The 13,025-nt window shown below is 39.0% G+C and overlaps 1 protein-coding gene across 1 annotated transcript; it reads left to right on the forward strand.

The window, feature by feature from the left end:
- The first annotated feature begins 363 nt into the window (after positions 1–363).
- Positions 364–1,410, forward strand: LOC113272705. Its single transcript, XM_026522505.1, has one exon. It carries the CDS (start codon positions 364–366, stop codon positions 1,408–1,410), a length of 1,047 nt encoding a protein of 348 aa, XP_026378290.1.
- Positions 1,411–13,025: the final 11,615 nt, after the last annotated feature.

A 13,025-nucleotide genomic window follows, 5' to 3' on the forward strand; every position in this document is an offset into this window, starting at 1 on the left:
GCCCGATTTTTTTTTGCGGACGTGACAGTTTGGTATCAGAGCATGGTTTCGATTTACTCGGACTGTGCGTGTGTATTCACTAGTTTTGAAAGTTTTGTTGTTTCTTTTTTTTTTAAAAAAAAAAAAAAACTTGCACTCTAATTAATTTTTGCGACTTTTGATCCAAAATGATTTTTTGAAAAGTGTGTTATGTTTTTTATTTTATTTGGAAAATTTAATTATTTAGTTTTCATCGGATTTTTGGACGTTTGGGGTTGGGGTAAATAACTAAAAGCCTTATAAAATAAAATGTTGTGTGAATTAGTTAAATTAGGTTTTCGACTTAGATATTATCATTAGTGCGTGTTTCTCTTTATTTAGAAGATGCCGCCTCGCCGTGATGTCAACGGTCCTCAACCAAATGGAGAAGAAGGAGAGGATAGAAGGGAACGCATGGAAGCTACCCTTGACCGAGTTGTTGGGACACTGGGAACACTGGTACAAGTTGTTGAGACCCAACGCCAGGGTAGAGTGGACTTAGAGAAGTTCTTAAAAGTAGTTGGAAGGAAAGAATTTAAGGGGACTGAAGAACCTCTTGAAGCTGAAAGGTGGTTAATGGGGATACAAAAGGAGTTCCTAGCCTTAAGAGTGGAAGAGAATGACAAGATCCGCTTTTCTACGTATCTTTTCACTGGAGCTGCTGATTATTGGTGGGATTCGATAAGACGAGTCCGAAATGTTACAGTTTGGGCAGAGTTTGAAACTTTGTTCTTTGTCAAGTATTTTCCTGAGACTGTCAAAGCCCAGATGTGTGCTGAATTTGCAACATTAGCTCAGGGAGACATGACAGTTTCTCAACTGGACAAGAAGTTCAGTGAATTGGAACGTTTTGGGGATAACTTGGTCAATACGCCGTTACGAAGAGCAAGAAAACTTCAGGATGCACTGAAACCTGCCATCCGTGCTAAGTTAGTACCATGTCGCCTCACTACTTATGATGAAGTTCTTGATACTGCATTAGCTATAGAAGCAGATTGGATCAAGAACCAAAAGGAAAGGGAGCCGAGAGATCCCAAGAAGAACCAGAAGACGGACCCATCGACTCATCGAAAGCGTCCGCGTACAGATAACCCTGGGAAAGTCGTTGCACCAAAACCTTGTTTTCACTGTGGAGTTGTGGGTCACTACGCGAGGGATTGTCCTAAATCAAAGCCACCTGGACAACTAAATGCAATCTCGGGGTGTTATCGTTGTGGGAAGGATGATCACTTTGTAAGGGAATGTCCTTTACCTGCACTACCTAGGCCTCCAACTCAGATCAGTTTCAGAATGCTCCAAGGCCGAATTTCCAAGCACGACAGCCATACCAGCCTTCCATCCAAGGCTTCAATCAAATGTTCCTGGGCAGCTGAACCATATTGCTACTGTTGAGAAGAGGACAGAAAATACCGCGATTGAGGGTAACTTCCTGATCTTTAGTTCTCGTGCTAAAGTTTTGTTTGATTCTGGAGCTACTCATTCGTTCATATCATCACATTTAGCTTCTTATCTTGGTTTGAAACCCGTACCCATGGGGTTCACTTTGAATGTCTCTTCCCCGCTAGGAAATGTAGTTTCCCTTAGTAAATTTTGCAAGGATTGTGAAATAACTTTTGGTGACTATAGGGTGAAAATAGACTTGATACCGATGAGGCTCCAAGATTATGATATCATTATTGGTATGAATTGGTTGTCACAAAACCAAGCTATCCTTGAATGTTTTGAGAAGAAGGTATCTTTCCAATCATCTGATGGAAGTCGAGTGTCTGTCCAAGGAGAAAGGTGGAAAGTTATAAATCCATCTTTAGAAGGGATGAAGAGGCGGGACGAAACCGAAGAACACATATCTTATCTTGCTCACCTGAGTGAAGAGGAGGATACCATTGTGGTAGATGAAAAGTTACCGGTAGTTCGAGATTTTCCCGATGTTTTTCCAGAAGCGTTACCTCGATTACCACCAAAGAGAGAGATTGATTTTGAGATCGAGGTGCAACCGGGAACCATGCCAATATCGATTCACCCATATCGTATGGCACCCAAAGAGATGAAGGAGTTAAGGAAACAAATTGATGAGTTGGAAGAACTGGGATTTATTCGACCAAGTACGTCACCATGGAGATCTCCTGTTCTCTTTGTGCTCAAAAAGGATGGATCAATGAGGATGTGCATCGATTATCGACGACTGAACCAAGTTACAATCAAGAATAAGTACCCCTTGCCGAGAATTGATGACCTTTTTGACCAATTGAAGGGAGCTTGTTATTTAGCAAAGATTGACCTTCGATCTGGGTACCATCAGATGCGGGTCAGAGAGGAGGACATTCGTAAAACCGCATTTGGAACTTATTACGGTCATTATGAATTTCTCATGATGCCGTTTGGGTTAACAAATGCACCTGCAGTGTTCATGGATCTGATGAACCGGGTTCTTCGACCTTTTGTGAACAAGTTTGTAGTAATGTTCATTGACGACATCCTCATTTATTCCAAGACTAAGGAAGACCATGAGGAACATATGAGAATGGTTTTACAAACTCTAAGAGAGCACAAGTTATATGGAAAGAGGAGTAAGTGTGAATTCTGGATGAAGAAAGTATTATTTCTTGGACATGTTATTTCTAAGGATGGTATATCTATTGATCCCGAAAAGGTATCGGCCGTAACAAAATGGGAACCCTCAAAGAGTGTTTTTGAGATTCGCAGCTTCTTGGGTTTGGCAGGCTATTATCGAAGATTTGCTGAGAATTTATCGAAGATAGCAGTTCCTCTTACTCGTTTGACTAAAAAGGGGGTGAAGTTTGAGTGGACTACTGAGTGTCATAAAACATTTGAGGATCTGAAGCGACGATTGACTACAACACCCATCTTAGTTACTCCGGAACCAGGATTAGGTTATGATGTTTATTGTGATGCTTCAGGAAGTGGTTTGGGTGGAGTTCTTATGCAGAAAGGGAGAGTGGTAGCTTATGCTTCTCGACAGTTAAAGAAACATGAAAAGAATTACCCAATGCATGATCTGGAATTAGCAGCCGTGGTGTTTGTGCTAAAGCTTTGGAGACCTTATCTTTATGGAGAAAACTTTATGGTATTTTCGGACCACAAAAGTCTAAAGTACATCTCCACTCAGAAGGATTTGAACATGAGACAGAGGAGATGGCTCGAGCTTCTTACGGATTATGATTTTAAATTGGAGTACCATCCTGGGAAGGCGAATGTTGTAGCGGATGCACTCAGTAGAAAGGAATTTGGATCCATGGCATTATTGAGAATGGTGAAGGTTGTGGAAAAATATGATTTCATTATTGAGTGGAACGATGAAAGAGCATACTTGGCATGTTGTTGCAGTACATGAGATTGCGGAGAAGGTCATTCAGGCACAGGCGTTAGACGACGGTTTGCAAGAAGTCAAAGAGAAGATGGGTACCACGGATCAACAAGAAGGATGGACATTCGGAGTCAATGGGGCTATTCGTTATAAAGGTCGGTTATGTGTACCAGATGTTGAAGAGTTGCGAAAGAAAATTTTGACCATGGCTCATAAGTCTATATTGACACTTCATCCGGGAAGCACAAAAATGTATCAAGATTTGAAGTGCCAGTTCTGGTGGAAGGGTATGAAAAGAGATGTTGCATTGTTTGTCTCCAGGTGTCTTACTTGTCAGCAAGTGAAGGCTGAACACCAGCGACCAGCGGGACCTCTTCAACCTTTATCAATAGCTGAGTGGAAATGGGATTTCATTGCCATGGATTTTGTCAGAGGATTACCTAAGACCCAGCATGGAAAGGATGGCGTATGTGTGATCATCGATCGTCTCACTAAATCGGCACATTTTCTTCCAGTTAAACAGACGGATACTGTTCCCATTTTATGTAACTTGTACATCAAGGAGATAGTTAGGTTTCATGGAATTCCACTATCGATCGTTTCCGACAGAGGTCATCTTTTTACGTCCAAGTTTTGGGGGAGTTTTCAAAAATCAATGGGATCAGGATTGAATATGAGTACTGCTTACCACCCTCAGACTGATGGTCAGTCCGAGCGAGATTCAAATTTTAGAGGATGTGTTACGAGCATGTGCGATCGACTTCAAAGGTAATTGGAGTGATCACTTACCCCTTATCGAGTTCGCATACAACAATAGTTATCATTCCAGCATCGGTATGGCACCTTATGAGGCGTTGTACGGAAGACCATGTCGTACACCGTTGTGTTGGGCTGAGGTTAGTGAAAGAAGTGTCATAGGACCTCAGATGGTTCAAGAGACGACAGAGAAGATAGGGATTATCGAAGACAGTTTGAGGACGGCAAAAAGTCGCCATAAAAGTTATGCAGATGTAAGAAGAAGACCATTGGAATTCCAGGTTGAGGAGAATGTGTTTCTAAGAGTTAGTCCTAGACCAGGCATTAAAAGGTTTGGAAATAAAAGTAAATTGGCGCCACGCTATATTGGGCCGTTTGAAATTCTTCAACGAATTGGAGAAGTAGCATATCGACTAGCTCTACCAACACAATTTGCAGACATACACAATGTGTTCCATGTATCCATGCTTCGTAAATACAATGTTGATCCGTCCCACATCATCGAATAGTGAGACTTGCAACTGAAAGACAATGTTTCTTATGAAGAAAAACCGTAGCGCGTAGTCGACTCAAAGGAACAAGTTCTTCGGAGGAAAACCATCAAAAATGTGAAGGTGCTCTGGCAACATCATGGTTCTGAAGAGCCAATTTGGGAGCTGGAGTCTGAGATACGAGACAAATATCCGGAATTACTGAGAGGTAATTCTTAAACTTAGCTACGCCTCGAATTTCTGGAGAAATTCTTTTTTTTTAGTGGTTAATAGTATAATACCTGGCATTTTTGAATTCGGGCTTAAAGCCCGTTTCAACTCATAAGAGTTGACATAGTGATTTGTATATATGTGGGTGTACAAATCCTAGTACATTTATCATAATTTTTGTGATGGTTTTGGGGTGCATATAGCTCAAATTCATTTTCTTTTGAGTTTTGAAAAATTGCAGAATTGAAATCATTTGAACCCAAAGAACTAAAAGGAGACAATTGCGGAGACTCAGAGAGACCATAAGCATTCATTGAAAAATCTGGGTTGTGATTTGAAATCCACGAATCAGTGATAGAATCATTTCCTGAATTAGTCGATTCCAATGAATCAGAGAAAGTGATACAGAATGCCGGCTTAGGAAGATTGCTATTTTCTGAAATTGCTTCCTTAGAAGTGAAGTACTGTTCGATGGAATCTTCAAACTCCAATTTGGATCCATTAACCGGGATAAAATCGTCTTCCTGGTTTGGAGATGATAAGATCTGGTTGACAACATCTTGTAAGAGACCTGTGTTTATGATTCTATAATCTGAATCTGACATGTCTTGATATTGGATAAAAGAGAAAGGTAAATATCTAGGTGGAGAAACCCAAAACCTTTGGGTTTGCCTAAGATCGAATCCTCCCTATCTGGTGACTCTTCTTCCCCCATTAATTCCAGGATAGAAACTGAGGAATTGTTTGAAGAGGTATCGAATAAGGTGTTGTTTGGTTGAAACACTGAGTCTGGTGAGAAGAGTGGTATAGGTTCTGCAAAAGATGCATCAGAAATGGTTTCATTGTCGATTTGATCATTAATGAGGACTTTAAAACCCGATGCCCAACTCTGCGATTCCACCTCCGATTTTGAGTCGGAGCTATCGTCATAAATATCCTCTAACTGCTGGTTGTATTTAATAGCGCAAATTTCTTCTAAATGGCCTAGGCGGTTACAGAAATTGCAGACTTTGTAGGGTAAGTCCAAATAAATGAAAGTAATAATGGACTCAGGGTGGTTACCTACCTTAACTCTAGAACATTTAGACAATTTTCTTTCAATGTTAATATCTACCCTCACAAAAACATCTTGTCCCTGATCAGGTAGGGCATTAGTTGGGTGAATTTTGGTAACAAATCCTATATGAGTTCCTATTTGAGCAATGATAAATTCATCATAGTGAAAAGATTGCAGGTTCAAAAGTTTAACCCAAACAACTATAGTTTTTAAGATATTACTTTGGATCATCATTCCCGGAAACCATCTTGCTATTGGAAAAGCATCCCCATACAAATGCCAAGGTACATTTGCAAGTATGTTGTGCATGGTATCTTTTTCCGAGAATGATACCAAAAAAATGTTATAACCAATCTGCTTTGTTTTAAAAATTGTTTTTTTTCCCATCTGAATTTTAGTACTCGTGCAATGTTAGTTTTTGAGAAAGAAGTAGTGGAGAAAATCCTAGCCACAATGGAGCTATCATGAGAAAAACCTTTTAAAACAGGTACAGGGAAGGATAAAATTTGTGTTTTGAAAAGCCTTCTCTTTGTTGTTGCTTTACCCATATGAATGAGTTTCTCGACATTTTCCTAGATATTAAATTTTGGACACGCTTATTTATAATCCTTGTATAAATCTTTTCAAAAAAATTCCAATTAGATAAATTTTGTAATCTCTATTTAATATTACAGATATTTATTTTTACGTTTTTGTAGAAATATTAAAATAAATTTTCTATTTAATAAATTATTATTCAAATAGATAATATCTATTCATAGAAAGCTTTTGGTTGGTAGCCTAGCAAGAAGTTGGGCTCCAACTCCTCTCTGAATAGCAATGCCTAATCAATGGAAAATAAAACTCCTCTTTGGTTGCTTCAAACGCTTGAAAAAGCACAAAGTGTCTTCACCGAGCTCCCCTAGAGTAGAGAAAGATAAGACACCCAGACCATATCCAAGTGAAGCACACTTGTCTAAATATTTAGTGCGCTTTCCTGGGACAAAAGAGCGAATACCTTCACCAGTGACATCCATACAAACATCTTGACCATTTTTCCAGTAAAGAACATGAATATCCGCAATCCTCAAGTCTTTATCATCATGTGAGTACACCAGATTTATAACAAATATCATATATAACATCATGGACAAGATCATGTCAAAACTTGCTTCCAACATCTTTAGCACAGTGAAGCCCGTGGTCCCCAAAGATGTCTATAGATCTGTTACAACTTGTGCATAAACCATTGTCAACAAACATTGGAATACCAAGGAGATAGCAAAACATAGCTCAGAAATTTTTAGGCCCCAGGCGCTGATTAATCCCTCTAATAGGTACAACTAGTAAATAATCCTGAGCATGCTTGACACGGATACACTGCCAAAAAATGGAATCTCTTGCATACATTGAAAATTGGTATGAGATTTGCTTCTTAACTGCATCAAAAAAGTGACTGTCAGGGAGTGCATGGGTGGTGGGGGGGGATGGGGGTGGGGGGTGTGGGTGGGGGGAGGGGGTGGGGGTGGAGGTGGGGAGGGGTGTATCATAGACACAATAAGAAGGGGGTAATCCACATACCTGGATAAAGTACTGAAGAGCCAACTGATAAGCAAAACCTTTGTTTGTTGAGAATAAATTACCAAGAATTATCTTTTGCACTGAAGCTGTTTGACTCTGAGAAGCAAGGTAGCAGTAGGTATAGGTATCATCCATGGTATAAATTCCAAGGCACCATCTTTGATAGGAAAAGCAGCTAATCTCTGCTGTAAAGAACCAAAACCCGCACCATCACCGGTGATTAGTAGTCTCAAATACTTAAGTAGATGGTCATCAAAAAGATCAATGGATGGTTACAGAGCTGCTGGATTGGTAGTACACATTGCAAAATATAATCTAGACACACCAGTGCAATTGCAAAGTAATTTACGTTTTTGTGGAAACATTAAAATAATGTTTTTATTCAACCACGACAAAAATCGGTAAAAATATGAGATTGTGGGCGAACCTTCATCCTGATGGGTTTAATAAGGTAAATTAAACTGAGAACGGTCTTGGTAATACCTAAGATGAACGTATGTATTAATACAACTGCCGCAAGTCAAATGAGAACTTTGCTGGAGATAAAAAACAAATAGCTCTGCAACGTCATCCTGACGTTTGCAACTAGTTTCTCGTTCATGTTCATGCTCACAACAAGTCTGTTCTTTGGTTTCAATCTTACTAAGCATCAACAATTCCTGTTTTTCATTGTTATTCTTCTTAGCAATTACATCATCTACAGATCTTTGTTCTTTCTCACTAGAATCTCAAACAAAGTTCAAGATAAATTTGAATTTAATAACAAAGACTTAAAGCATTACTTAAACCTCCTTGAATTAAACAGAAATAAGTTCATTGAACATTACAAAAAGAGTTCCCAATTTCATTTTCAGCACTTCATCCCCACCCAGTTTTCAGTCTTACAGAAAAAAACCAACAATCATCAACATTCATTCACTATTCAAGTTCATCAGATTACCTCAACCTAATTCTCCGCTATCCTAAAGAACCATCACAAACCTGAAATTCCTTCACTCCCCATAACTTTTATACATCATACCCAAAAAAATCCAAGAAAACATACTACCTGTTCACAGATTTACCATAAAAACAAAAACATAAAAAAAACCGTCCGAAAAAGCATCCACAAGAGTAAGAAACTTACCAACAACAGTAATAAAATTCAAAAGACGAGGAGTAAGTATAGAGGCAGCCACTTTGGAAAAAACTTGTTAATCATTATCAAACTTTTTTCAAAGTCTGAAAATCTGGCTTCCCTCTATACCCCAGAAGAGAACATCAATAGTCCTCATCATCGTAACTCTAGTCTATCTCATCCTCTTCATACCGTTCACTGCAGCTGCTGCCTGATGAAGCAGGGGATGTATGACTATCCCCTGGTGAAGACCCTTCATCATCATCATCATCATCATCATCTTCATCACTGGACTGTCCAAGAAGTTCTTTATCAGAATCACTTGACTGAGCAACTTGAGTGTGAATTATCACAGGATCTATCTTCTTAACCATGGGTTCCCCTTCATACATGGTTCTGGCGAATATATTGGGATTGGCTCTCTCGAATTCAAAACGTCTTCATAGATTCCAATCAAGATATTTATCCATTCTTCTCTTATCTTCAGCAGCAACATAATCATCTTCACTGGTATTCACTTCTTATATTGGGTACTCAAAGCCTGCATCACAACCTTCCTCAGAATCTTCTTCAGTTGCACTGCCATAGATTGGACCCCTCTGATATCTCTCAGATCGTTCTTCCTCCTCCCGAACAACCCTTGCAAAGTGATGCGGTAACCATGCTTGATAGAGCGACTCAGTCTCTTCCTTCTCTCTTCTCTTCTTCTCTTCCTCTTCCCTCTGTCTTTGTGCATTCTCATTGGTATGCATGTTTATTTCACTCTGTACCTCATCTATCAATCTCACTAAATCATCCATCGAAATGATAAAACTTGAGTTTTGGCAGAGAGGTAGTGATCGGGAATTGCAGCATTGGTCGGATTGGTGTTACTGGAGCTTGCCATTTTTAAAGATCTTAAACCTAATCTTTCCTTCTTCTAGTAAAATTGCTAACGGTAATTCTAATTCCATCCAAAACCACCCTTTTAAAGGGGAAAATGTTCTCATTAACTGCCATTTAAGGCCTTTGGTTATCAGTCCCGTCGCTTGGTTACTCACGCCCCTTCAAAGCCATGCGTACCCATTCCAACTTCCTCTTCATAATTACCCTATAAACCCCTATTATCAATACCTAACCTCTTCATTACCCTTAACTTCCCACATAACCGCCTTCAAGTTCTGTATTGGTATGTCATCTAACTTTTACAAAGTGTTTTGGGGTCTAATTAAATTTTTGTGTTTTATGCAGACTATAAGAAGGCAGCATCAGTTGAGAGGCACCATTGCGGTCTGGGGCATGTCTGCCAGATGGGTTACTAGCAAGAAAACCAAACCTGTGTTACCTATTGAACCACAACAATACCCTCTAAACCATCTTCATTACCAAACCTTTTCCCTCCATTTCTTTCTTTACCTATCTTTCTATTTTTCTACTACCATTATCACGTTTGGCGACTTGTATCACTATAACAATGTCTACCAGATAAAAGACAAACCCAGTAAATATCCAACAATCTCAAATTACGTCATACATGACCACCATAACCTACCTCAGAAAACCCAACAATGTATTATTGGGTTTGTTCATACATGGATTTTTATCCATAATACTCACGTGAATATCTCAAATCTGATAGTGCCTATGAAACAAGTATACGAAAGTAACATTCCGTATGTTAACTCTATCCCTAAAAGCAAGTTTTGCAGTACTACAAAAACTACCTTACACCAAATTTCTCCTGAACTCTTTCCAGTTCATAATCAACAAATTTCTCATTCTTTTTTTTAAGGTTCAAATCCATAAACAAACAAACCCCCCTGTCTCCCCTTCATTCATATTTTCTGTAATCAATATCAACACAGTACCAACCAGAGATTCTTTTCTCTACAACTGTATTTTATATTAGTTACTTGGAATACTGATCTCTATCAACCCATACACATATATATCCAATTCTCTTATAGTATGGAAATCCTAAACTCATCAGAGAACACTCAAAACTTGAACCAAGAAATCCAAACCCTCTCTGCTCAAATGGCTGAGAAATTAACCCTACCATCTACACTTGCCAAACCAGTTTTCATCGAAAAAAAAGTTGTTCTAGATGAAGCTCATAGCAATTGCAAATGGTGCATGGTGGGATATGTTTGCTGTGAAACTTTGATTCCAACCTCTTCCATCAGATTTTATACCTGCAATAACCGGACTTTAGCTCAACATCCTTATATTACCACCTTTAATGGTCATCGAAACAAAGTTCTTATCCATTACTTATCTGAAGAGGATTTCAACAGAATCAACTCTCAAAAGCCTTGGTTTGTTTGCGGTTATCTTATGGTGTTAAAAGTGGTACCAGTTGAAGGATGGCCTGTAAACCATCAACTCTCGTTTGATGAAGAAATTATGTGGTTTATTTTGTGAAATATTCTAAATGAATGTACAGAATTTGAGGATCTTCAGAAACTCACTCTCAGTATGGGGGAACTAATTGAAGCCCAAAATCCTTTTGGTAAACATCCCCTTAAGAAGAATGTCAAAGTGTACATTAGAATTCCAGTGCAGAAAGCCTTACCAACAGGCATTCCTCTCTTTACAAGTGGTAGAAGTGAACCATTCCTGATTGAATATAGACACATCATAGTTCCAAGGTATTTTTGTACCTCTTGTCGCATCCTTGATCATAAAGATCAGAACTGTCCTGCTTGGAAGTTAAAATAGGAGAAGATCAAAGAAATTGATGCTTCCTGCAGCAAGTATGTTCTCCCATCCGTTTCAAAGCTAATGATGCCCCCTTCAACCAAGAAATTAGACGATCCTTCTGCCGCCATCACTGATACCATCATGCAACAAAATGAAATAATACCAGAAACACAGATTGAATCACTAGCTATTGAACTGTGCAATAAAGGAAAAGCAGAAGCTATTGACCAAAGAGTGGAAAACACTATCCAGAAGAGCTTATCAAACACTTTTCAGATGGGCCCTTTTGTTAACAGATCCACTACCCTGAAGATCTTTGATGTAGGTCATGTCCAGCAACATTTGACTCAGTTGGAGAATGGTCTATCAATTGTTCTCAAACAAGTTACCACTCAAAATGTTACTGTTGCTGCCTCTACTTCTGGTATTGAGCCAACCCTTAGTGGTCCGATTCGTACCACTAACTCATCAAGAAGTTTCAAAACTGCTGCAATCCCAAATACTAAACCAATCATCACTAGAGGATCAGTTAACTCAGCTGAACAAGATGCTCTAGAAAATCTCAAAAGGAAAATTAACCCCAGGCTGATTTAAGGAAACGTACTAGAGCTAATTCTAGTTTTGCAAGCATAGTGGTTATCCCTGAAGAACAAACATCTAGTGAACCTGATTATGCTCAACTGTGTCCTCCAATTACCAAATTGGGGGATTTACCAGTCATTGACCTTTCAACATGTTCTCTCAATACCCAACTAATGTTCAACTCGTTGGAAAACTATAACATATATGCTGACAATCCCCCAAGCAACAATGATGTTCGCGACAAATCTCTTCTCAATGCTTCTAATTCTAGTCTCGATTCATCCCAACATACTTCTCAGAGTGGTGATGGTACCGGTACTTCTCTTGGTGGTGGATCTGATTTTATCACTCAGGTAAACTCAATACCCTCAAATCCTTATTCTGATAATATCAATTTGATGTCAACAACATCAACATAGTAGCTTGGAACATTAGAGGCCTTGGAAAAAAATCTGCAAATAAAGAACTTAGTCTGCTATGTAGGAATGTTAGCCCTGATATCATCTTTCTCTCTGAGACTAAAATGGGTAAAGATATGGCGGCTAGGAAACTTAAAAATAAGGGTTTCCCCTGCACCTTCAATGTCCCTAGTTTGGGTAGAAGTGGTGGTCTGGTTTTGGCTTGGAAGAAGGAAATTCACCTGAATGTTATCCCATCCAGCTTGAGAGGCATCTATGTGACTTCGACTGACATCATACACTCAAAAAGATGTCATATTCACTTTTTTTATGGAGAACCTAATAGTAGCTTAAGACCTGCTTTTTAGGAACAACAGTGCCTACAACCTAATGCTCCCATATATGATCATGTTTTCTTCATTGGAGATTCTAACAATCTTCTAGGAACTGAAGATAAAAATGGGGGCCTTGAAGTTAATGATTCTAATTTCGAACATCTTAGAAACTTCTGTTCTGCTTTTAACTTGCATGATCCTGGTTTTTCTGGCCCTAGATTCACTTGGTCCAATATGCAACAAGGTCCTGATTTAATTCTTGAAAGGTTAGACAGGTGCTTTATAAACCAAATTGCTGAAGACCTTTGTCCAAAATTTTGTGTTAATAACCTTCCTAGGGATTCTTCTGATCATTGCCCCATGCATATAGGTTTTAACTATGAGGATATTTGTACGCCTAGACTTTTCCATTTCATGGCTATGTGGGTTGAGGATCCCACCTGCAGGGAGATTATAGCTAATTCTTGGTCTGTTAATGTTATAGGATCTCCAGC

The sequence above is a fragment of the Papaver somniferum genome, chromosome 4, assembly GCF_003573695.1.
Source record: "Papaver somniferum cultivar HN1 chromosome 4, ASM357369v1, whole genome shotgun sequence".
NCBI classification, from domain to species: domain Eukaryota; kingdom Viridiplantae; phylum Streptophyta; class Magnoliopsida; order Ranunculales; family Papaveraceae; genus Papaver; species Papaver somniferum.